The sequence below is a fragment of the Melospiza melodia genome, chromosome 3, assembly GCF_035770615.1.
Source record: "Melospiza melodia melodia isolate bMelMel2 chromosome 3, bMelMel2.pri, whole genome shotgun sequence".
NCBI classification, from domain to species: domain Eukaryota; kingdom Metazoa; phylum Chordata; class Aves; order Passeriformes; family Passerellidae; genus Melospiza; species Melospiza melodia.
In genome coordinates, this window is record NC_086196.1 from 61,933,488 (window position 1) to 61,958,999 (window position 25,512).

At 40.8% G+C, this 25,512-nt stretch overlaps 1 protein-coding gene across 3 annotated transcripts in view; it reads left to right on the forward strand.

Annotated features, from left to right (window-relative positions):
- Window positions 1-25,512, forward strand: part of DAAM2 (dishevelled associated activator of morphogenesis 2) — a 202,502-nt gene that overhangs the window by 86,811 nt on the left and 90,179 nt on the right. For all 3 annotated transcript variants that reach the window (XM_063152019.1, XM_063152021.1, XM_063152020.1), the window contains one exon: window positions 18,678-18,767. In XM_063152019.1, the coding sequence (XP_063008089.1) occupies window positions 18,678-18,767 (90 nt within the window). The remainder of the gene's footprint in view (window positions 1-18,677; window positions 18,768-25,512) is intronic.

Sequence of the window (25,512 nt, forward strand, 5' to 3'; positions counted from 1 at the left end):
AAGTTGATAGTGTCATTATATCCTTCAAACTTCAATGAGTTCCTTCAGCACATGAGATTCTTATACTGGGAAAGATTTGAGAAATGCTTACTGCTATACTTTTGTGGTTTTATCTGCTCTTGAAGCATTCTTGCATTTTAGCTCAGGTGGGATGTTGGACTGGAATTCCCTGTCACCGTTTCTCTTACATTGTATTTGAATCCACTTCATTTTCAGTTTGGGAGTTTTTTCCCTCCTTAATTTTTCTGTTCTTTTTTAATTTTTTTTTTTCCTCTAAGTCCCTAAGCAAGGAGTTTTGTTGACTTTGTGGGTGCTTTTTGTTCATATTGATATGTACCCTCTTCACAGGCTTTTCCAGAACAAAACTTAATAGATACTTTGGGCATAAAATCTGAATGTACATTATTTACTGTTGAGAAGTAGTATAAATGCTTAGTAAGTCTCTATATTTAAAAAATGTAGGATTATCCACCATCTGTTTTGGCTTGCCTTTAAACTTCTTCTCATCCATTGAATTGCTGAGAGTTAGGTTGCTGCTCAGGTGAGGCAGCATACACTCTTCTCTCTCTCCCTCTCTAGATCTAGTGTTTTGATCCTATCCAAAACCCCCAGATTTTGTAGAGAAGATGGATATGGAACAGCTATATATTCCTGAACAATAAGACCACTGAAATCAAACCCATATTTTCCCTGTAATATTGCCTGAGTGCAATTAAATGAAGATGGAAGCAAGTGCTGAATCACGGTCTCTGTCCTTCCCTCAGCCCATTCTGGGAGCCATGATTGAAACTGTGACCTTGGTTTCTGTCTGAAGTGCCCTGCAACAGTGACCACAAGAACGTCAAAGTGTGTCCCTTCTTGACACAACCCTAAATTCAACTCTTAGTCTTTCATCTCATCACCTCTGAGTTCATTATATGAAATATAATGCCTAAGCATCAAAGTTGGCTCACCTTCTGAATTAAAGACGATCTAGCCAAGGTGTCTAGCTGGAAAAAAAATGGCAGTGAACAAATCCCTTCCTAAGTAAATCAGTGTCTTCATCTTTTCCTGAAACAGAACTATGGAAGTAGGCTGATGTTTGCTCCCGTTTTGTGTGTTACGGTGATCTCTTGATTTCTCAACACACCAGGCTAGTATTTGTGAGCACTTTAGTGCCAGAATGCTGAAAAGAGTTTATTAGTCTTCTCTGAGTACATGAGCCATCCACACAACTGGTATCTGTGCTAATTCTCTCAGCACAGAGGCAAAGGAACAGTGAGGTCACCATAGACATGCTTATATTAGCATTGGATGAATTGAACAGTAGCATAAAGTTTGGAAAAATTCTGATCTTTGCTTTCTCTGTGAAATCTATTCACATCTGTTCCTTCTCTGCCTTAAAAGAGAGTAAAACTCTGTGATTATTGTCTTGTTTCCCAGAGAAGAGAAAGTTGAGAAAAGAAAGGAAAGGGGGTTTATATTGAAAGAAAGGTAAATTATGGAAGCATATGGGAATTTTTATTTATTTACTTCGTCAAAGGAAGCAAAGCAATTTCTGAGCAAGGCATAAGTTTGGCACACACTGGATAACATACCTTCAGCAGCTACAGGGAGATGAGATCCAAACCTAAGTAACTGTAGTAGTGGTTTCCACTGCAAACAGCTGACTTCAAAGTAGCAAGTTCCCTTCATGCCTGGTTCTCCCTTGCAGACCATTTAGTGTAATGGATACAACATAAAGCTCAGATGAAAACTAGGCTTCACCGCATTGAATAAGCACTCCCATATATCACCAGTCCCACTCAAGCTTGCCAAGTCCTAGCGGTGGCAGTGTTTGTGAGGCCCCATTTTTGGCTCTGCAGCCTGAAAGAGTATTTATGTGGTAAAAAGTTCAAGAAATGCTTCCACTGTGATCTTTCATGTGAATATAGACAATATTTGTCAATGTATGTAAGAACAAGAGGGCATCAGGTCTTTTTCTGTGTATTTTCTGCTGGGCTTGAAGAAAAATGTTCCCTATTTCTCCTCCAGCTCTTGTAATATTTCTGGGAAGCAGAGATGCAGTGTTACCTATTCTGGCTCAGCATGGAGCAACACCTTTCCAGAAAAGTATCTTCTATGTTTGAAGCTTATTTAAGTCCTTAGTTTCTCATTGAAAGATTGACTTAGAAAAACATGCATGATAGCTCCTTGCTTCAACCCGCAAACACTTGTCATGTGCATTTTAAACCACATTTATTCTCATTTAAGTTCATGCATGTTACCAAGGTCTAAGTGTTTAATTTCAAATTACTAGTCTTTTGAGTCATTCTGTCCTAATGCTGGATTCATTTGAATACAGGGGTTTACTTTCTGTGTCACTTGCCCTGCATGTAAATCATAGTTTCAGACTATGCCTCCGACTGGCCTGCAGCTTTGAGTTGTTGCTAAATGCAAATTTCTGTGCAACCATAATTTAAAAGTCCCTCTATTGTGTTTTTCCCATAAGAGGAAGTTATTTAATGCCCTCTTCCCATCCCTCATACCTTCTGTGCTTCTCTGTAATTAATTAATCTACCTAATCTGTCAGGAAGGGTTATGCCAAACACAATTGACAGCTGGAGAGGTCCTTAATTTCTATTTGTATTTGATGAGCTCTGACTTCAGCAAACTAGAAGGCTTTGCTGGGCCTGGCTCAGTGGAGACTCCCCACCCCAGTTATTACTTCCTTTCTTGCACTTAATGAGGATGAACCAGTGGAGGTTGTAAGAAAATGCTGCTGGTGAGACCAAGGCAGAAGTTTCCTGAAAAGAGGCTCATATCCAGGAAGAAGCCTTGGCATTGCCCTCTGAGTAGAAGATGCTGTCTCTGAAAGTAGAAACAGTCCAAAATTTTGAGGTTGCGAATCACTTTCTTCACTGATGGTGGGCAGCCCACAAAGACGTCCCTTTCTTTTGGCTTAGTTTATAGTTGGCAGATCAATATTTTTCACGCACTCAGATGCAATTGTCTTCTATTATAATAATGGCAAAAGAACCAGGTGGTTTAAAATTTCTGAAGCAAAGGGTACTAAGGCTCAGAAGGTAAAAGCTTTTCATGGTATCAAAGTCTGGCTAGTTATGCACAAAATTCCTTTATGTCCAGCATAGTCCAAGTTTGTATATACTCAGGATTCCTCTTTTTAATTTTTTCACGTGGAGGATATGTTTCTTCTTTTCTTCCTGCTCTACAGAGAGGTTTTTGTAATGCTCGTTATGCTTTATATGTGTTTCTAACACCAAAATACATGTGGACATGTATTTTGCATATTGAAATCTCTGATTTTAATGCACTATAAGAAGCTTTCTGTAGTTGAATTCAAGTCCAAATCCATAAGAGATATTGCATTTTAGGCTTTGTGGCAGAGACAGCTTCCCCTTTCAGGTGCTCACCTACATCTGGATTCCTGTGATAGGGACAGGCTTATGGCCCTGAGTGCAGCACCAGCTACTCTGTCACTTCAATCTCCCTTCCAGCAGGTGCAGCTGGCTGGCAGCTCCCAGCTCCCTGACCAGCTGTGTGAGAAGCAGCAGTCACTGTGCAAATGTGTGAGACACAGCTGCTGGGAGAGGAGCAGGAGATGGGAGCCAAGTCTCACACTCTGTGTCTGAGAATCGATAGAGCTGTGTAAACAAATGTAAATCCAAACCTGGTCTTATGTGTGAGATTTTGGGTGTGAAGAAGCTGGGGCTGCCACCAAAGCACGTGTGCAGTTTTAAGGATTTTGTACAGGCATATACTGAGTTTTAGATCTTACTGCTTTACTACAAAACTTAGGGATAGATGAAACCAGTGTAAACCAGTTCAGTTTCACCGAAGACAGCAGCAGAGTTAAATCATTCTCCATTGACTGAAATTTGGCCTGTGTGGTATTTTTTGTATTTGTGGTGCTTGTTGGCTTCTGAATATCCCAAGAAGAGCATACTGACTGCCTTTCTGAAAAGTGGGAAGGGTCATGGTCAAGGTTGGAATACTTGAAAGTCTGAGTGTGTTCTGAGAATGATTTACTTACAGTAGACATGACATGCCTGAGGAAGCTCTCACAGAACTACATATTTTTATCAGGGCAGTGCTCTTGTTTCATGGGAACGTGCAGGGAAATGCATGCAGTACATCTAGGGCAAAAGAGAAGTACTGGATTTTGGGACCACAATAGATATGTAGCTTGGGATACAGAAGGAGGGGAAAGAACAGATCTACCACTAGAGGATGGAAGTGCTAAGTTGTAAATCTTACGTCTTCCCTCTATTGAATGCTCAAGAGCTGTCATGATATCCTAACCCTGAAATCATGGATAGGGTAGATATGCTTAATGTGCAGAAATCTTGTGGCCATGTGTTTCTAATACCTTTATCACCTGATTTTCTAATACTATCATGTTTTTGCATAGATGCAAATGTTAGACAGCATAATATAAGAAGAAAAAAATAACATAAAGCTCTACTCTGGCCTTGTTCCTTAGTAAGGCATAATTAATATTTGAATGGTTTTTGTGTTCCATTATGGCTATAACAAAGTGTCAGCAACTTTCTGGATTGAGCCTGAGGGCTGCTGAAGGGATAAAACACTGAGATGATATTGATAGTAGGAGTCATACATGCTAGCTGGAAGGATCAAATTAACTTATCTCTATTTCAGCTTTCTGGAGCTTTTCCAGCTATACTTGGATGGATACAGAATAGACAATTTTCTACCCTCCTCCTAATATTGCACCGGCATTCTTATATATTTCCTGCAACTTTGCCTGATGACTTAGAGAGTGAGTTCTCTTCAGTAGAAATAGCATGAACAGCAGCAGTACAGGGATGTCCTCTTGCCCCAACATTTTGGGATGGCTTCTCTGAGTATGATTCCTGCCCTTCTGCGGTTTCTATCCTTCAATTCTCTTTATAGTGTCTTATGTTTTTCAGAGTTCTATTTGATGGCTTAGAAAGCTATTATTAAGACCTCATCCCTCACCTTCTGGAGAGAATATTTGAATCTAGATTTGGTCTGCTAAGGAAAGGTGAGCGATTGTTATAAAACAGATAAGAAAGATAATATGGGAGGAGAAAGTGCCAGCCAGAAATGCATCTGTGAGAAATAACAATAGGAAAGTACCACGTCTTGCAAAGACCACGTTGACCAGATTGTAATTGGGCAGGAGATTGTGATAAGAAGGAAAAGTGTCTTCCACAGTATTGAAGAAAAAGACACAACAAATGAAATAGCTGTGGTGCTGAAGGGAGAGTGAAGACTGATTGCAAAGATGGAGATGATATGGAATGAATTCTAGGTCAAGATCTTTGGCTATGTTTTTGGAGTGAATGAATGGGAATGAAAGGGAGGTTGAATGACAGATGTCTATTTCTTCTGCAGCTTATAGAGGAAGAGCCAGATCTGAGATACTGTAGGAGGTATGTTTTGATGCTTAGCCTGATGTCAGCGAGAAAGGGGAGGCCCTCTGTAAATGAAGACCTTATAAATTTGTAATAATTTATAATAATTCCTCACCTGAAGCTGGGGAAGCAGTGAAATTTTCCAGTGAAGAGAAAAGATTGAGAAACAGGATGGGATGTGTCTTGCCAGATAGTAGTTATCTTTAGGGAGGTAGACTGCAGTTGGGGTTTTAGTGGAACTGTTAACAAAATTAGATAATTGAATGAAGAAGATGATAACAATCATGAAGTATCATCTGTTTAATATGTTGACTAAGATTAGTTTCTGTAGTTGCTCACCTAGTAACAATTTATATCAGATATAATCATGGCTCTGATAGTGTATCATACAGCCTGAGGGAGAGAGGGGGAAAAGGGTTTGTTATGTCATGTCTCTGTGCCCTTCTGTAGGTGGATTCTATCTTCAAACAGTACTCAAGGTTGTTTATCATTTAGGGGATATGTTGAGGTGATTTGGGATTGCTCTTCCATTATTGGAGGGAAATGGCCTCTTCTTTGCCTGGTGTGCAAGACTCCAAGGTGGAGAGCACAAGGTGCTACAGGTGAGGTGGATGGAGTAGCCCCTTTTTAGGGCACAAGGTTTTCAGGTCAGCAGTTTCCTGGCACCTTGCTCTACACTAGGTAAGTAGAAGCTTTTGGTGTCACTCAATACAGCAGAGGTCCTTCTGTTCATCCTTCAGCACCAGGTGCGAGCAGCACATAGAAAGCAAGTGTCAGAAGGTGCTTTTTCTGTTACTCATCACACCAGACTGCCACTCTGCTCTGTTTTGATGTTTTTTATTCTTAGGGAGTATGGACAGATGCCTTCCACCTGGCACTGCAACAGCACTGACCCAGAGCTTTTAACATTAGCTACCTTGTCTGTAAGCTTGATGGGAGGAAAACTTTGCAAGGACATTGCATTTTCCTAGCTACCCCTGCAAATTTACACAACTAAATTCATGCATTTGTGAGGGTTTTTTTCCCCTTGTGTGAAACAGGGAATAGTAATGCTTCTGAGGCCTCCTGTCATAGACATCGCCCTACTCTTATCTACTGGTTCTTTTTGTAGGTAAAATCTGATGCAAGACTCTACTGCCTTCCTGTAGACCCATTGGTGTATGTAAAAAGGCCCTAGTCGAAATTTGTATATTCTATGCACTTTTACATTAAAAACGCTTCAGGGCGTCTTTTAATTTTGCAGTTTCCCATCATTTGTTGACCACATAAAGGAAAGGAAAGACTGCCCACACTTAACAACCTTTGGAAAAGGTTAGCAGCATGCACAACAGTGTTATGCAATAGTTTACTAGGTGGAGGCTTGAAGAATAACTTCTCTGAAGGAAATTACAAGGGGAAAGCAGATTGCAGTTTCGCAGTTTGGAGGGTGTCCAGGGAGATCCCTGAGTCATGGAAAATCCATTGGGATTGCTTTAGTGGCTGTGTTTCAGCATTACATCTTGAATAGAGAGGAACAGCTGCACAAGTTTTGTTGCTTGGTGTGAAGCTGTTGGCTTATACATTAATGATGTGGAAGAACTTTGGATTACAAATGCTTAACCAGATACTAAATGCAATTATGATTTGTTGTTAGGAGACAATGCAAGGCACGTGCTCATTCTTCTCTTATTCTTTTTGCTGCATTTTGTGAAAATTTCTCATAATTTCTTCAGTGGAAACATGGAGAGAAAAGCATCTTAGGGGGTGTTTTCTTAAGCCCAGTGATGTCAGTGCAGTAGTTTCTGTTCTGCTTATCAGAATACTTGAGCAATGAGACAGGACAGGGTGTGAGTGAATAACCAAATATACTGTCATGCCTTCAATTCACTGTTTGACTGTGGAAATACTCTGTTTATGTGAGGGAAGAGAATTGTGGAATTTCCCTCCTCTTCAACCCAGAGGAGATAACAGAAGTCTTATATGTGGATGATATTCTTGCTGGTGTGGACTGATTAGTAGTAAATACAGATCATCTTTATTTATTGAAGTAAAAGTTAACAATTAGTGAAAAGGAGACTGATAAACTTCTCAGTCTATTCGATGTTGGAAATCCATGCTGTAGATTATAGAGCTAGCTACTGTTAAGGGTGGTTAGGCTCAGAGGTTTAGTCTGTTACAATTTAAAAGAGGTTATTCAATTAATATTTTCCATTGGTATAAATCCAGAGTAAGTCCACTCAATTTAATGGAGCTTGGGCCATTTTGATTTCTGGTTTGCACTACCAAATTTGGAATAATAACTCAGAGGGCAAGCGAACAACTAAAGTAGCTTCTGATTTTGCTTTTGTCTGTGTAAACCTGAACTTCTGCCAGAAAATGATGTTTATTTAGTGGAGTTCCTGTGAGTTTACCCTGTGTATAAGTTTGAGCATGTGCTTCTAAGTTGCACAACCAAAGCTCAACAAGATGTTAATTTTGCTCATTAAATTCTTAACCAGCGTCTCAGTTCCTCCTGCCCTTTTACGTAATATTTTATTAGAGATTTAAAGGTCAGCCAAGCTCTGACTTACCCTTGTTTTCCTCTATAGGGGCATATGGCAAATACGGTGCACACAAGAGGATAAAGCTGTGAGGGGAGGAGTAGGTGGCACTGACGCCCCTGGAAATTGAGGCTGCCTTTGGCAGAGCAGCAGCAGCAGCAATCCCCAGCCCACATTTTGAAGGTTGAGCCAGCAGGGCTGTGTTTGGGCAGGAAGCGATCAGAGAGGTGTGTGCCTGTGTGCTTTGGCACAGTCTAGACTGTGAATTGCTCCAGCCTAGGAACCTCCTCTGAACTCATTAGTATTAAAACAGAACAGAGGGGACTTTGTAGGGAGGGAGAGGGTGTGGAAGCCGGAAAGGTAGCAGTTTAGGTGGCAGTTTCCTAATAACCTTTCCCACAACTCCCTTCCCATACAGGGTCTCAGCTAGAGGACCTTGGCACGAAAAACAAACCCTGGCACAGGGAGGGGGAAGGGAGGGAGGAAATGAGGGGAGGGAAAGGAAATAAGGGGTGGGAAATGGGCACTGTGCTGAAACAGCAGATTTTATTTTTATTTAGTGTTATATATGCTGATGCTGGAAGCTCTGTTTGAGAGAGGTATTTGGTACTGTGTATATAATCAGAATTTGGAGGTAAATTTGGCACTTGCACTAGAGCACTTGCAACCTGTCATGGTGAAAAAACTCTATCAAGGTAGAATAGCTTGAGTTCTGTTTGGTGTTTTCATTTAATTGACTGGATGGTGAAATATAGAGCACATCTATTGGGAAATGATCCTCAATTTGATCCTGGAAAATCTTGGATTGCTTATGCTCTGCTCTGCTGTCCCTCCAGCAGATATGGGAGTGGTTGAAGCCCCCAGGAGTACCAGGGTTTGTGACTGTGAGCCTGCTCCTGTTTGCAGAAGGGCTTCCTGGTCAGGCAGCCTACAGCAGACTCCCTGTAATGTCACTTGTCCCTGTCCTCCCTTGAACCTGACCCACAAGCTCCCAGTCAGCTCCTCACCCATCCCCAAGTGGAACTCCATGCACTCCAGCTGGTTACTGGCAGAGAGGGCACCATTGCCTCCTCATCATCTCTACCTGACCTTTCTAAAGTGCCTTCCATTCCAGCTCAGAGGAGCCACCTCTGTGATGCCAGTGAGATCAAAGCCCTGCAGGCATGTGCACATCTCAAGCTCCTCTTGTTTATTCCCCATGCTACATGGTGTATGGAGGCATTTTAGTAGGGTCTCTGATGACTCTGATTTACTGGCAGCAGTGCTTGGAATTCCTTTTTGCTGCTCTCTAGGTGCTCTCCTGCTGACATGTGGTCCCTGTCTAGTAGATATCTAATATCTATTGCTGACACTGACATCAGATTAGTAGGAGTGGATGGATTGAGGCTCCCCTTCCCCAGCAACTTTAGTTGAAAGCCTTATTCACCATCTTGCTGACATGGTAACTGAAGATGCTCTTCCCCTTCTCTGACAGATGGACCTGTCAGCACCAGAAGACCAGGTTTATTAAAATGAATCCCATGGTTTAAATAGCAAACCCATGGCTGATGTCGCTGGTCCTGTAGCCATTAGTTGATTTACCAGATTGAACTGGCCCTTTCAAACCCCTTCCCTTTGACCAGGAGAATTGATGGAAAAGATACCTGCCCTCCAGAGTCCCTTACCATAGCTCCCAGAGCTCTGTAATCCCTCTGGGTACTCCTCAGACTGCTCCTGCTCCTATTGCTTGTGCCCACTTGAAACAACAGCAGTGGATAATACTCAGCTGACCGTGTGAGGCTTGGTAATCTCTCAGTGATATCCCCAATATGAGTCCTCAGTAAGCAGGGCCTCTCTCTAGAGTGTGTCACAGGGCACATACCTATACTGTACATATGTTAAAAGATAAGCTTAAAATAAAGTGGGAAAATGTGTGAAAAAATTATGGCATTCATGGGGGACAGTTAAAACTCCTTTTAATAACAAGTCTGATAATTCAAGACAGAAAGCAGCCAGGAACTATTTTTTTCAGAGAAAAAACTAGGGATTATAGTTGAGCATGAGTGAACATAAGTCATGCAGATTTTGAGGGGTTTTATATAAAAATAAAGGTCATTGGCTCTATGGAATATGTGGAGTATACAACCAGAAGGGCAGTCTGGAAGATGCCTGAAATAAACTTTGCACTCAGCTTTGGTAAGGTCTCAGCTGGAGCACTGTCCTCACTTTTGAACAGTGCAATTCAAGAAAGATGTACTTTGACTGGGTAAAGGCCAGAAGTCAATTAGAGGAGGAGTGAGAGATCCAGAGGACATATCCTCAAAGAAGGACTGAAAGAGATGGGTTTGTTTAGCCTCAGTGAGAAGGGACATTACAACAGTCTTTAACAGCCTCAGAAACTGTTATCAAGAGGAAGGAAAAAAATCTGCTCACCACATTAGTGGTGATAGGGCCGGAAGTAATAGGCTTAAATTGCAGCAGCAGGGATTTAGATTAGACATGAGCCTGACCATTCAGTTTTCATCCCTGTCCCTCTCATTGGGCTCATTTAAATTCACTGACATGGACATGCAGCCCACCTTAACAGAAAAAGCTGTGATGACAGACAGCTGTTTTACATTACTGTTCTCATATGCCCAATCATATCCATGGAATGTCCCTCTTGCTCTACCTGTATTATAGCCCTGCATATGAGAGTGCATGTCTGAGTCTTGATCTTTTTCTCTCTCTGAACACCTGTGTGTATTGTTGCATGAAGTGCTGAAGGTACTGGTTTTCCTCATTCTTTCTCTTTCTGTTTGGCCCAGCAGATTGTTGTCTAAAGCATGTGGTTTGCCTGTGAAGGACAGAAAAATGAACAGCAGATGCTGTTTCAAGTGGTCTGTGACAGGGGATTGCCACAACAGGCCTTGCTGGTTATGTGTACTTGTGTGCTGTCAAGTCACAGAGGACTTTGAGGAGTAGGAGAAGGACAGGATTTAGCTCTTCTCCAGGAAACAAGGAAGCAATTAACCAGTGATTAAGAAGGGAAAAAAAAAGCAGTACAATGAGGGGCTCATCTGGAGATGAGAGGGAGCCATGTTAGTTGACTTTGTATATGAAGAATTTCTCCACCAAAAAGCAGTGTCTTTCATGGATGCTGCTCCTAAGCCTTAAGAATGAGTAACTTCTGTGTTGGCAGGGTAGAGGAGAAACACATCTTTCAGTATGTAAACATCAGGTGCTTTCTGTCTTGTACTGTTATGACTGAGAATCAAGAGATTTGGGCCCCTAATACTGAAGGTGTTTTAAAGCTGCAACTTTTTGAAAAAGCAAGGAGGAAAAGAGTGTAATGGGAATCGCAGCCTTTTGTTTGTCTGCTTCTCTGCTTTACAGTCAGATCCGTGGCAGTAGCTGAAATGTAAACATTGCTTCCTCTGCCAACAGGCTGGGTTAGCAATTCATGTGTGCACAGTGGTTTCCTAATGCACGAATGTAATGATAAAACATTGTGGGTATGGGCCGATGTTACGTGATATGCCTTGTGTGTATGGTTCTTGTGTATGTAAGGTGTGGGAGGCATGCATATCTGCACATACACACACTATGTGTGTGCAAATGCATGGAACGCAATGATGTTTTACCATGATGAACATAATGCTTACCAGTTGTAAAACTGATCAAAATGTTACTGCCATGCCTCTCACAGTGTGCTGCTCGTGTGCTTTACAAAGGCTGCTTTTATTCAAAGGGTGAGGATGAGATAGAAGAGCTTGAGGGGAGGGACTGGCTTGTTTTGGGGTTCATTTTGCTTTTTACTTCATGGGTTATCTGTGGCTTAGCACATAAACCAGGTGCCCTAGTGGCAGTTTTTGACCAGTATGTTTCACCTGGAGATATGCTGGCTGTGTGGGAGGTAATGCTGTTGACTGACCAAAAACTTTTGCACTGTTCATTGCTCCAGTTTGTACTGGAGTGTAGGTGGTTTGTGCAGTCAAATGAGCCTCATACACTGACAGTTCAGACAGGCAGTCTTTCAGAATGCCTCATCGACCTCCTCAGCATTGGAAATGAGCATTCTTCCTGCAGGCTACCTCTTATAGTCAGCCTGGGGAGCTGGAATGAACAAAACAGTGGAAGGAAAACTGTAGGGGAACAAGCTTATACTGTTCCCTGGAGGTAGACCCAGTGATTAAATAGGGAAGGTTTATCTCTTCTATTTGAAGGATTCGTAAGTTCTTTGCAGAGACTGAGATCTGAGTAAGATTGTTTTGGTTCATTACTTTATTCATTCACTGCACTTATCTCTGAAACTGCTTTTTGGACAGCTGCCTCTGGACTTACGACAAGAGCATTTCTGCTACTCCCTTTTTGGTAGGCACAGCTTGAATGTGAGCAACCAGACTAACCTGCTTGTTATTTGCCAATGGAATCTGGCATAGGCAGCATGAAACAAAATATAACAGAAATATAAATGTTTCTGGGGCTGTTGTTAATGTGAAAATGCAGCTTTCAGTCATGTGTTAGCAACGTGGTTCTACTCGGTCCATTTTTTAAAGTGGTAGTGTTATGCTGGATAAGATTCTCTATTCCAAAAGCTTGTAGTGTGCTGCTGACAATGTTGCCCCTGATATCCTTCCGCTGCTTCTCTTTCTTCTAAAGTCCCAGGCATGCCAGTGCCTTCTGTCCTGTGTTTGCTTGAGTTGCGTTTCAGCATTGATTAACCCACCATCAACAATCCTCTTGAAGTAATTACACATGAACATGAACCTTCTCTGAGGCCTGCCAGTGGATGCTGGGTGGGATCCCGCGGTGTGCCATAGTCACTGTTTACTTTGTACAAGATTTAAACAAATTTGTTCAGAGCATAAGGCTGTCAGCTGTGCTAAGGCACTTGGGAGCTTTGGTGGAACTGGAATGTGGCTTCTTTGGGGACATGGTGACAGACATCTATATAAATGACCTCGGGGAGCCTGAAGTAACAGGTATCATACTGGACAGGGAATTTATACTGGCAGCAGTGCATTGTAATTGATTTTGTAACTTGGATGAATTGGATGCTGTTAAGAGACTGAGAAAGAATGATTGATGAAGTGGATGAGGGAGAGTGCATTTGTACTTGACAGGTGAAAAGGTCAAGGGGAATGAGAAAAAGATTAGTGAGGGGCAAAAGAAATGGTAGGTGTGTACAAGAGAAAGGAAAAAAGGAATATGAATATGAACATGGGAATGAAAGGAATATGGGGAGTATGGACAACAAGCACAGTAAGAGCAGTGCATTAAAATAAAGTTCATACAGTGGGTATAACGTGAAAATGAATGTACCCTTGGAACATAACATAAATTTTTGAAGTGAGCATTCCAGGCAAGTTGTTATAATAAATAATCTTCAAATTGTGAAGCCTGTCCTAGAGTGTGTAAAATTTCAGTTTTCCTTTTTGATGACTCACAAAGAATCATTAAAGGTAGTGCTGGTGTGATGGAGCAAACTGCACAAAAAATATTGCAAATAGCTTTATTATCACCATCTTGAAAGAGACAATAAATCACGTGTAACACAAAATCAGCCAGGCTGTTTGAGGTAGGGAGTTGGAAGGGGTTTCACACAGCCTTCTGAAACTTTTGGTGCTGGTCACAGGTCAAATAACTGCTGCCCTCATCTGTTCTGGAAGTTCTAAAGTTTCCATTTTGAGTTTAACAAAGAAGAGTAGAGTTTCTGGGGAGCTTTTCCAGTTTGTGCCATCTGGTTCCCAAGGAGCCTGTTAATGTGAAGACCTGGCTGTTCTTTTGCTTGAGTACACATCAGCTGTTAAAGAACCAATAAATGCAACAGAGCTATAATCAGACAGTCAAAATAGGCATCTCTGAAGCCTATTTGCATATGAGTTATTGCTTAGTGTTGGATTCTATGTTGTAAAATAAAGATTGATTTCATGTCAAAGCTATTCCATTTGAGGATCATAAAAGCATATCATTTTAAAATAATGCTTAAATAGTTGCCTGAATATGTTTGTAGGTAGAAACAAAGTTTTAAAAAAAATCAGAATATGCTTATATATCATTAACATCTCTCAATCACAAAGATAGCAATTAAATGTGAAACACAGGCCTGGGGAGGATGCTTATAGACAGAATACTCTCCCAAGAGAGTAAGTAAGAGAAACTGTGACCTACAGGTAAAAAAATTAAAAGTGTACTGCAATTCTCTGTAGCTGAAAACATAAGAAATTGATGAAATAAGATAATTATCCAACTGAACATAAGAAAATAAGCAAAATGTCCTCTTTCTTCTGGCAAAGTATTTGTTATGCCCATATTAATCAAGTTATTGCCTGCAGTAGACATATCATATGAGGAGTCTGGGTTTCGTAATGCTGAAAATGCTGTGCATGACTCATTAAACATTTATGAGGCTAAAACAAAACATCAACAACAACAACAAAACAACCCACTAGCCTGTAAATGTTGGTTGGTTGTTTTTGTTGGTTTTTGTATTTTTCAAAATAAAGCAGCTGTCTGACCTTTAGTCAGTGTGAAACTCCCCATGACTGGTAAGTCCAGCAGCCAATGGACCTGGGATGAGTAGAATGAGAAAGTGAAACTGAGGATGTCTCCTCCCATGAGTGTCCATATATCCCTGGAGAACCAAGTTTGGGGCTCTTGGTCTCTGTGATTCTGACTTCAAATCAGGGGATGCTGGAGAGCAGAAGCTGTGGTTCTCTGTGTACTTATGGCCTTGAGGTTTCTCCTTTAGAGAGGCAGGCATGTTGGTAGGTGTTAACAGTTGACCTTTAGTGTGTCTCTCTCCAAGTGAACCACTCTTCTACATTACCAAAATCTTACTTTTCTCCTTTATTAATTTCATTTTGTGTCACTAAACAAAGAACTGCCCAGTCTAGGTGAGAAATGCTTTTCTAGAGCTTTGAGTATCATTACTGAGCTGGTGGCTGCCCAGCATCTAATCCAGCTTTCATGCTCTGATGAATGTTCCCAAAAACAAGGAACGTAATGTGGTTTTAAATGCTGCAAAATACTGGATTTACATTTCCTACCCGTTCCTCCTTCTTGTTCTGCTTCTTTCTCTCTGTCTCTTATTTCCTTGGGTTGTAGCCATTTTGAATGGAGGCCATCTTCTCTTTTGGCCTGAGAACTGGACTGGAAGCATTTGAACCTCAAATCCAGTTCCAGTTCTTTTTAAATGTTTTATCATTGAAATTCAATCTACGTAAGTAAATAAAATGCCCACAAGAAAGTGAAAATTAACTGAATTAACCACCACTAGATAAAATAAAGTGGGAAATAAATGAAGGAGGGAAATGTACACACTATTAACTAGGCATGCTTTATGTCTTCCTCAGTCCAACCTGGCAAATATCCTTTTAATCTCTGTTTCTGCAACTTCAAGCATTTTTAAGAGCCAGGAGGCTGAGTTCTGTTGAGCAGGGTCACGCTGGCATGAATTGCTGGAACCAAGGAGCCCATCCAAGGTGTAGAAGGGACTACAATGTTTCTGTTGGGAAGCTTGCATAGGTGCTGGGGAGGGGACTTTTCCCTGCTTTGTTCTGACCGACCCTTTTTTCCTTGCCCTTTACAATTGCTCCCTGGGCATTCAATCACATTGGCTTCCTTAGTCTGGCTCCAGCCCCAGTCTTGATGACCGCATTCAGTTTGTCGTTCTTCCCCTTTCCTGCCAAATTTGGCAACTCCTTTCTCTTTTCAATAGCCACTTGCCATCACTGAGCTAACTCTGCACTCTGCATTTCTGTATGCTGACAGATCTGCTTCTGTCTTTGGGTCAGAATGACCTGTTCACAAACAAAATTACCCTCCTGAAATTTATTCTTTCTTGTTCCTCCTGCTTCCCTCCAAGGCAGCAGGCTTCCTTATGTGCCATCTATTAGGATCCCAAGTCAAAATAGAAAAATAAAAATAGCCTGCCTAATTCAGGGTCTTTTTTTGTAGCTAGATCCATGGTTTTCCTGTAGTCACAGTGATCTTTTCTTCATCTTTTATAGAATGGCAGAGGTAAAATGATTTGGAGAGTTCCTGAAGAAGATCTCATGTCTCTTGTATTTTGCAAGGGTTTCTTGGATTTTTTGGATTTTTTTATTTAAATAGGGTAGTTTTTTTAAATTTTTAAATTAAAAAAAAAATTTAATAGGGTAGGTTTTGATTGGTGTAGGTAGATGAGGACATGCAGACCTCTTCAGTTCTTCCCACTCCTTTCTTCTTCTCAGTGAAGGGGCACACCTTGCTGAACACTAACTTCAGGAAAGGGAGTTTAGGAGCTTGAGTTCTAACTCAACTGCTTTGCATTCTGGACATGTTTCTTTCCCTGCTGAATATTTGTGCTTGCTCCCTGCCCATCTGTCCTGGGTGTTAGAACCCAACATTTTACCTCCTAACAAAGACACACACAAACTTTCAAAGTTAAGGGTAAGGCATTTTTCATGCGCTGTTTTCCAGGCAGGTGTGTTTGGGTCCACCTCTGGTGATCCTCTTATGCCTAGAAATCCTGAATAGTTTCCTTGTTACTATGCTACCTGAGCTAATGGATGACTTCTAAAGTTCTTTTGGCTCCCTCTACCCTCCTGAGTCACAATAATGCAGGATGCACTATTTTCCCTCAGTATCTTCCACCCTTTCAAACTAACTTTCTAGACTTCTGTCCTGAAAAGCATGTCATGATGCAAAATTATGAAGTTGCATATTCTTATTGTCCCATTGAAAGGAGATTTACCTTTATATCCCTGATACTGCCAGTATCCAGGGCAGTGTCTATAAGCTGCAGTGTCAGAATCCTGTCCTCAGGGTGGTTTTGGTTAACAGGTACATTCTTTTGATGAAATGGTTGTCTTGAACTGTATTGATTTGAGATCTTCATTTAGTTTAGTGCTCAGCTTCTGTGCAGAGCTTCTGCTACTTGTCTGATCTGTCAGCAGATTCCAGAAAAAGAACTATGGATTAAAAAAACCAAGTTAGCTGCACTGTATTAAAAAAAAAAAAAAAAAAAAAAAAAAAAAAAAAAAAAAAAAAAAAAAGTAAGAGCATTCATTAAGCAGGTCAATAAAACAATCATTTTTTTTCCTAAGAATTCAGCTGAGCCCAGACAGCTCATGTATATTCTGGCTTCTATGGTGGTTCTTCCAAACTTGGCATTTCTGATTCCCTATCTGCCCCTCCTTTCCCTTCCACATGCTTGACCTCTAGCAGCATTCCTTTGCTTGTCTTAAGGCCTTACATGTAGTTTCACTCTCCCTCTCCCCCCAAGAATGTGATCCTGGCCTGAGTTTTCTAATTGTGTATAGCAAGGATAAAACTCCTTGCCTCGCTTGGCTGCCCCCTTGTTTGGAAACTCACACTAAACATTTCCACATGGTTTGCACTCTTTTTGCACAGCTAATTTTTTTTTTTCCCTTTAAACTTTTCCTTGTTTAAAATAACCCTCCAGCTTCTTCTACCTTGGGCTGCTGGCACTGACCTCGCCTTGTTACTGTTTGCATTTCTTTTGTACCTTTTTGCAGCTTAAATCTCTGTGGGCTTTTAAATCTGTCAGCAGCAGCTACCAGGCTCAGTGTGCAATTTTGCTCACTGTTTTCACAAGTTTCCCAGCCCTGAACACTTTCCAAATGAGCCATTGTTGGGCTGAGTTAAAGAGGTATTGTCTCTGCTTGGACAAGGTTAGTGTGGGTGCCAGAATCTGTGTGTGCAGCATTTTAGTGCCACAATGTCATCTTGATATAGGACCCCTGGACACTTCCTTCTCCAAATATTTCAAATACATAGGGAAAAATCTCAAACCTCTGCTAGAACTGCTTCACTGAAACATTACTGGAAGATTTTCTTTATATTACTGAAACTCTTAATTTAGACATCTTCATCTGTCCCTGCTCATACAGTCTGCTTGCCCTGAAGACCATTCTTTTTTGCTTAGCTCTCTTTATTAGCATCTAAAACTGGCAGCTTTGATTGGAGCCCTGTTCTGGTCAGTACTGGATTGACACAGAGGAAGTAGCAATCTCTTGTTTGATAGTTTTAGAGACATGCATTGGAAAAGAATCAGTTGTTATTCACCTTTTACGGAGGAGTAACCGAAGCTGTGGAATTTGGTGCTCAGTTCCAGATCACAGTATAATCCTTCATTTTACAATTGTAAACTTGGCTCAGCTCTAAGAGGGTATGTTCTTCTGAGCTCACTTTTCTTAACAGAGACTGAATATGCTGCTCTGATCAGCCTGATGTGGCACTGTGGAGTTCTGTCCTTTATGTCTGAAATCCTGGGTGTCTTTGATGGGGACTGTGTGGTTTAGAGAACAAACATCTGGAAAAACATTTCAGCCTGTAGGTTGCTGATGACATGACAACTGTCTCATGGCCTTTGCTTGAAGGATAGAAAGGAAATAGTTCAATTTCTCTACAGAAGAGCAATTTGGTATTCCCAGCCAGGAAAAAAAAAGATGTATCAAACTTTCAGCCTTTCTCTAAGTGTCATAAGGAATGTCTGTGTCACATAATCCAGTGCTTTGAGTTTTTCACTTCATCCTATTCCTGTGATCCGTCCCATCCTTCACTCATCATTAGTAATGGAAGTTTGACATGGGAGTTGTTCAGGCTGCCTTTCTTCATAGGCTGTGCTCTGACAGGGAGAACTCAAGGTAGCAAGGAAATCATCACGAAACCAAAAATCTTTGGAGTGTTTGGGAGCTGTTAAGTCCTCTTGATTGAAGGCTAGTCAAACATGCCTGATCCAAAAACCTCTCAACCTATTAGAACTTACCAATGCAGCTGATGACTGTTTTTTTACTGTTTTTCTCATCTCCAGGATGAATTGGATCTCACAGACAAGAACAGAGAGGCTATGTTTGCACTCCCTCCAGAGAAGAAATGGCAGATTTACTGCAGCAAAAAGAAGGTACTACTATTGTCCTCAATGGAGTAACTCACCAATAAATTCTGTGTGCATGTTCATAACTGCATCTTGATTTGAGCCATGTGTTTATCTACTGTTTACTCAAGAACATGAGTAAGTGATGGAAGGATTTTTATCAGCATGGATATGGCACAATTTTCTGATAAGTAATGTATGTACTTGTGATTTCTGAAGAGGGTCTTAACATCTTAAAATAGTACACTGTTTAATTTTGAATCGTTTATATGTTTGGAGTTTTTTTTGTTTTCTTGTTTGTTTGGGGCTTGTGGGGGGATTGGGTTGGTTTGTTAGTTTTTTCTTTGAGCTGAAAGAACAGCTATCATGGAAATGCATTAAGGAATTTTTAAAAACTTTTGTAGGTTACTTAAAATAGAAAAGGTATTGCTGAAGTCTTTCAGAATGTCTTCAAATACCTGTAAAGTACACAACAATAGTGATGTCTTAGAACTTGGTAGATCAAGGTCTTCCAGAGTTTGTAGGAAATGTTCCACAGTGCACTGGAAAGCAAGGAGCACCTGCTCGTAACACTCCTCCCTTCAAGGTCTTCAAATTTCTGCCAAACCAGTAAAGGGATGATAAATCAGAGGTTGATCAATAGCACTAATATTTTGTTGCTGGCAGAATGATGGCCAAGTGAATGGATAAGTTGTGTCATTGCTGTGAAACTTCTCAACAAAGAATTTCTACACTAATGTGGCATTGGAAGAGTTTTGCTTCTCTGGGAAACACAAGGTCAGAAATGAAGATAACTCCAATAGCATGTATTTATTTGCCATACATGTTAGGAGGAAAAAGTTGTGCTGGGTTTGCTGGTTAATTTTATTTCCCAAGTGTGCAAGTCATTCTATGATAGCATCATAGTATTTAAACATAAGTCTGCGTAACAGAAGGTACAAGAGGAGGTTTAGACTTCAATACTGAGCTTGGCAGATTTAAATCCTGTGTTTGCTGCCTTTTTGTCTCCAAGTGAGGGCAGTGAGCTTTCTTACCATGTAACTAAAGAAAACTAGTCCAATCAGGGTGTTTTGTCTTCGGGTTTTTTTGTTGGTTGGGGTTTTTTTTAACTTCACACAGGGAAGTTAATAGAAATCAATTAATTACAATGGCTTTGAGCTAGCAATAGAGCACAAGAGCAGTCTAGGCTCCATGGTCTTCCGTGCTATCTCCATTCCTTTTTACTGCTGGTACACAGTGCTTGCAAGTGGAGGGAAGGTGCAGGTTGCTGTGATTAATGTCTGCTTGACATTTTTGCTGGCCAGCTCAGCTGGGTTTTTCAGTTCTGGTAGGAGAGGATCTACTGGTTGCTGTCTTAGAGACATCTTACCTCCCGGACCAGTCAGTCTTGGCAAGATGATCTGGGCTTTAATGTATTTAGTATGTTGGTTGGATTCACTCATTACATTGGGAATTTTGTTTTTGTTGGGGTTTTTTGTTTGTTCGTTTTCCCCTGTGTTCTACAGCAGTGGCTTTGCTGTAAGAATCTTAAAAACTTCCAAAGTTAAAGAAGCTTCATACTGGAAAATCTTCATAATACACTTATGCAACTTCAGTTAGCTGAACTCCAGCTATCCCAAATGATGTTCTTACTGGGATGGGATACCATTGCCAGATGTCTATTCATAACATTATAGATACTTTCAATTACTTGAAACCTTAACTGTCCATTGTTATTCACTGTTTCCCTCACAGGCAGTCAGATGATTGGTGATGACATCTCTCTCTAGCCCACTACCTAATCCACCTATCATTGTTTTTTTGCAGTGACAGAGAAGCCTGTGCCAGGCTTCACTTGAAAGCAAAGCCCCCTTTTCCGTGAAGAATTTTGTCTGATTTTAGCCACAAAAGGGCCAATTTCTTAGTTGGCAGAACACTTTCAGCTTCCACACACCCAGGACAAGCCCCCAGAGGGCTTTGTCTTGCTGATGTTGGGTTCTTGGCAAGCAGGACCCTATGCTTTGAGATATGGCAAGTAGAAACAAATAAATTACAAGGTCAAGAAGTGCAGACTGAGCCAACTGTTCTCAATTTTTAATCTCAGGTGCCTTTTTTAGTTCTAAAAACAATGGAAATTCAGAGCTTCCTGATGTGCTCTAAAGGTGGTGAGATTATTGGACTGCCTTAAATAAGCAAATGTCACTTGGAAAAATGAAGATTAGTCATTGTTGTAGACACACGTTTATCTTGGCAGTCAGATGTTAGATGTAATCTTCTATGGTATTTGATTCCAATGTGGTGGCAGAAAGTCACTATTGTATTACAAAACTCATTCCACCTGTTCCTAATATCAAGCCATTCTGAAGAGATGGAGGAAGGCAGGTAGGTCTGTGCACTGGAAGTTGTGTGCCAGGGGCACAGCTTGTCAGTCAAACAGCCCACAGGAGTCAAAGGTGGCTGGATTCTGAACTGAAATTTCATAATTGTGAGTGATACCTACAGAGTAGCATTCACACAGTATTTCACAGCCATGCTTGCTTTGGTCACTTTTGGCTATTCTGGGTACATATTTGAGACCGTTAATATTAAAAACAAATCACTGATTATTTGACCTAAAAGAATAGCTCTAGCTAGCAGCTCTAGTGGGTGCTTTGCTCTCATTTGTGGAGTAGCTATTTATAAGGAATGAAGGCTGGTCTGTTGGAAAATGTTAATGTCTTCCCAATCTTAGCTGTTTTATACCTTGGCATTAACCAGTACAGGATGGAAAATGGGAAATGCAGTTGGCTTTATTTGCATCAGAGGAATCATTGATTAGTCACCACTGATGGCACCCCTCTACTCAAACCACCAGTACATGTTTTAGATTGCCTCTTCCTCTGTAGAAGGAGCTTCCACTGATATTGTTAATTAAGGCCGTATGTAGAAAATACAAATCATAGCATCCTCCCTAAGTTCAGGTATTTTATTCTGGTTTTGTTTAGAATAATCTTCATGTCTCACCTTAAGCTGAAAATTAAATTTACAAAAAACACCTCTGTAACTCCTCTCTCTAGATTTGCTAACAGATACGAGTTTTGCAGGAATTAAATCAAGCACTAGACCAAGATTTCAAATATATTTATTTACAAATTTCCAAAGTCAAAGTTTAGAAAACCAGTGTTCTTCAGTGCTGTTTTCCCAGGAGCTGACTCTAACATACACAACCTCATTAAATAGCAATCAAATAATTATATGGAACAAAATAATTGTTTGCTCGTTTGTCTCATCTATAAACAAGCTCATCTTGGGATCCCTAAAAGTGCAGGTATTGCAGTGCTTCAGCACACATTGCTTTGGATGCAGCTTGTGTTTCTAAGAATGAGCCCTCATTGTGCAGGCCATAGCTCATTGCCTTCTGAACAGCCCTACAAGCTGTTAGACTTATTGCTATTGGAAAGTAAGTCAAGTTGTTTTCTTTTTATGGCCTTTCCTGCCTCCAGAGACTAATTTGTATGACTTTGGCTGAGTAGATTTTAGTAGCAAGCGCACACATTTTGCACAGTTAAACAAGTTAGGTTTTTTTAATACTTCTGTCTTTCTTTGAGGAAAAAATTGGTAGCAAAGCTTTTTCCAAACAAGAGTCAGACTGGACTAGCTGTATCATGCAGCTTCTTTCTAATCAAACAAAAAAAAAAACCCAACAAAAATCTCAGTTCTTCAATTCTAATAATATGTTGAGATCTCCAAAATATTTCAGTGTTATCTTGTGCTCTTGTGATTTTAGTGGTGTCCTAAAATAGTTGCTTTGAGTTGATTTGTGCTTTATCTACTCAAGTGATATTATTTAAAGTCAAGTAGTGAGGTAATAAGCAGCACACTGAAACTTTCTGGAAGTAGCCATTCATGGCATCTGAGAAGAAATGTGTACTTGTAATATGTAAATTTGTTCTACTTTTTCTATTATGGGAAAGAGATTCTCCACAATAGCAAAATATTATATAAAAATTGAGGAAAATTTACCTGAACCATAGTTTATAACAGCCAATATGCAGAAAATAAAAGAATATCCTTCATGACATCATCCTCTGTAATTATTTTTTAAATATCTATTAATTATATTTTTCATTTACCTTATGACTATAAAAACTAATAAGCTGGATATTAAATTAGGAGTCAGGAAACTCCTTGGTTCCAAAATGTCTTTGATTTAAATTGTTTTAAACTTTCAAAGAACTGTCATTGTTATGTTTATGCATAAATGCATTTCTCTCTACCTGAAGGAAAGAACAGGTAGTTAGCAAACTTTTTGGAAGCATTTTGGCCATGCCATCATCTTATACCTTTTCCCTGCGCTATTTACATATGCCTTGGATACATACAGCATCCCTTTCCCCAAGACAGATGCTGAAATATCTGAATATATTTTCAAATGAAGCACTGTTCATTCTTTTTCTTTTCTGCACTTACCTGTCTTCTATGATGATCTTGTGGTGAAGTTTCTGGGTTTGGGTGAGCCCACTGTAAGGAGCAGAAATGACAGAGTAGAAGACACTTTTGTGCATTGCACAATCATTAAGGAGTCCAAGTCCTTTGGGCTGAGGTCACAGATCACTGCTGAACCACTGAGGCTGCAGTCCAGGTGCAGAATACCCCAGGTGTCCTCCTAAAAAGATTTACACCTCTCTCACTAAGAAGCACCATCACTTTGCATTCAGTTCTCTTTTCCTAACCTCAGGGCTGCATCCTCATAGGCTTTGAAATACTCTTGAGAATCCTAGCCTTAGTGGGACATCAGCTGTTAGTAGTTTTACTACGGTCTTTTTATACCATTTGCAGCTCATTTTCACAAACTCCCACTTTGGTCCCATGTTGCCTGTCTAGCATTATTGAAGATAATGTCTACATGTCTGGTTTGGGCCTTTTTTCTTTCTTTGAGAGTTTCTGTTTGAGCTTTGCCCTTGAGGTTTGGATTGTCAGCAAAATGTCCCCATAAAAAGTATAGCTTGATACTGTGCAGCTGGATATAGATACTTAAATCCCTCCAGCAGATTTCAAAGCTGCTTTTGCAGCTTTTTATATAATTACTGTAGCCTACCAGGGATGAAGGACAAGATAGATGCAAATATAAAATCTGGAGTCTTCCTTGCCTTTAGGGAAAGCTTTCAGAAGTGAGTGAAAATTTCTCCACTTACTGTTTGCTCTAAGGCTGCTGTGCATCTGTGGTTTTGCACTGTGAAGCATAGTTTCAGATTGGTTAAGATGGAGAGACAGTTAGTTAGTGAAATATTTCTGTGCTAAAGTGAACTGACAGGGCTTTTATTACAAAAGTATTTTCTTTGCATTTAAGTCTTCGTATGGAGGTTCTAAGAGCAGGAGACTGCATTACACTTGATGTATTTAGATAGGAGTTCACGTCTTCGGGTTCCTGCTTTAAAGTAGGAGATACATATTGAGATTATAGAATCACAAAATGGATAAGGGACTGCTGGTGGGATCATCTGTGGCAAGCAGGGTTATTCTAGAGCATGTGGCAAAGGTTGCATCTGGACCATTATTGAATATCTCTATTGGGGGAAACTCCACAACTTCTCTGGATAACTTATTCCAGTGCTTGGTCACCCACACAGTAAAGAAGTTTTGCCTCATATTTAGGTGGAACTTTCTGTGCATCAGTTTTTGCCTGTTGCCTCCTGTCCTATTGCTCAGCACCACGAAGAGCCTGACTCCATCCTCTTGGCATCCTCCCTTCAGATACTGATAGGCATTGGTAAGATCCCCTCTCCGTCATTCCTTCTCTAGGCTGGCCAGGCGCAGCTCCCTCAGCCTTCCCGGGTAAGAGAGATGTTCCAGTCCCTTAATCATCTTTGTGACCCTCCACTGGACGCACTCAGGAGCTCCACGTCCTTCTTGTACTGAGGAGCCCAGAACTGGACACGGCACTCCAGACGTGCCTCACCAGGGCATGAACCACAGGTCCTTCTCCACAGAGCTGCTTTCCAGCAGGTCAACCACAGCTGTCACCGTGTGCTGATCCGTGGAGTTGTTCTTCCTGAGGTGCAGGACCCTGCACTTATAGTTTAATTTCAGTCAGTTCCCCTCTGCCCATCTCTCCAGCCTGTCAAGGTCCTTCTGACGGGCTGCACAGCACTCTGGGGTACCAGCCACTCCTCCTGGCTTGGTGTTGTCTGTGAACTTGATGAGGAGGCATCTGTTCCTTCTTCCAAGTCACTGATGAACTTGTGAAACAGTACTGGACCCAGTATTGAACCTTAGGGGACATCACTAGTGAAAGGCCTCTAAATAGACCCTGGGCCACTAGATCCCTCTGGGATCTGCCATTCAGCCCGTTCTGAGCTATTTAGAAGATGATACATTTTCCCTAAAGAAGAGAGAAAATGGTTCTTCATCTGGTCTCATTTAGTGATATAGTATGCCAGATGACGATCACACTATTGTGTTGTCTGAGTGTGGGTTTTTGGTTTTGTATTGTCTGTTCTGAGCTACGAAAGCCCTTTGGGGTTCATCCTTTCTGTATGAAGACTGCCAAGCACGTGGTTGTCCCATAATAAATGAAGTGGGTGGTTTGAAGTTGTATTGTTTTCAATTCTATCTTCTTGCATTATTTTTTCCTCTTTGAAATACTCTTAGAGTCTGTTATTGATTTGGAATATTAAACTGTTTTGGTAATGGATTTATAGCTTTAAGGAGCATTTAATGTGTCCCTTATAAGTTCCTTTCTTTAGAGTTGTTGTTCCATATGTGGTATCTGGGAGCAGCAGACGTGAGCACAGAGGATGGTTTGCTGCACTAT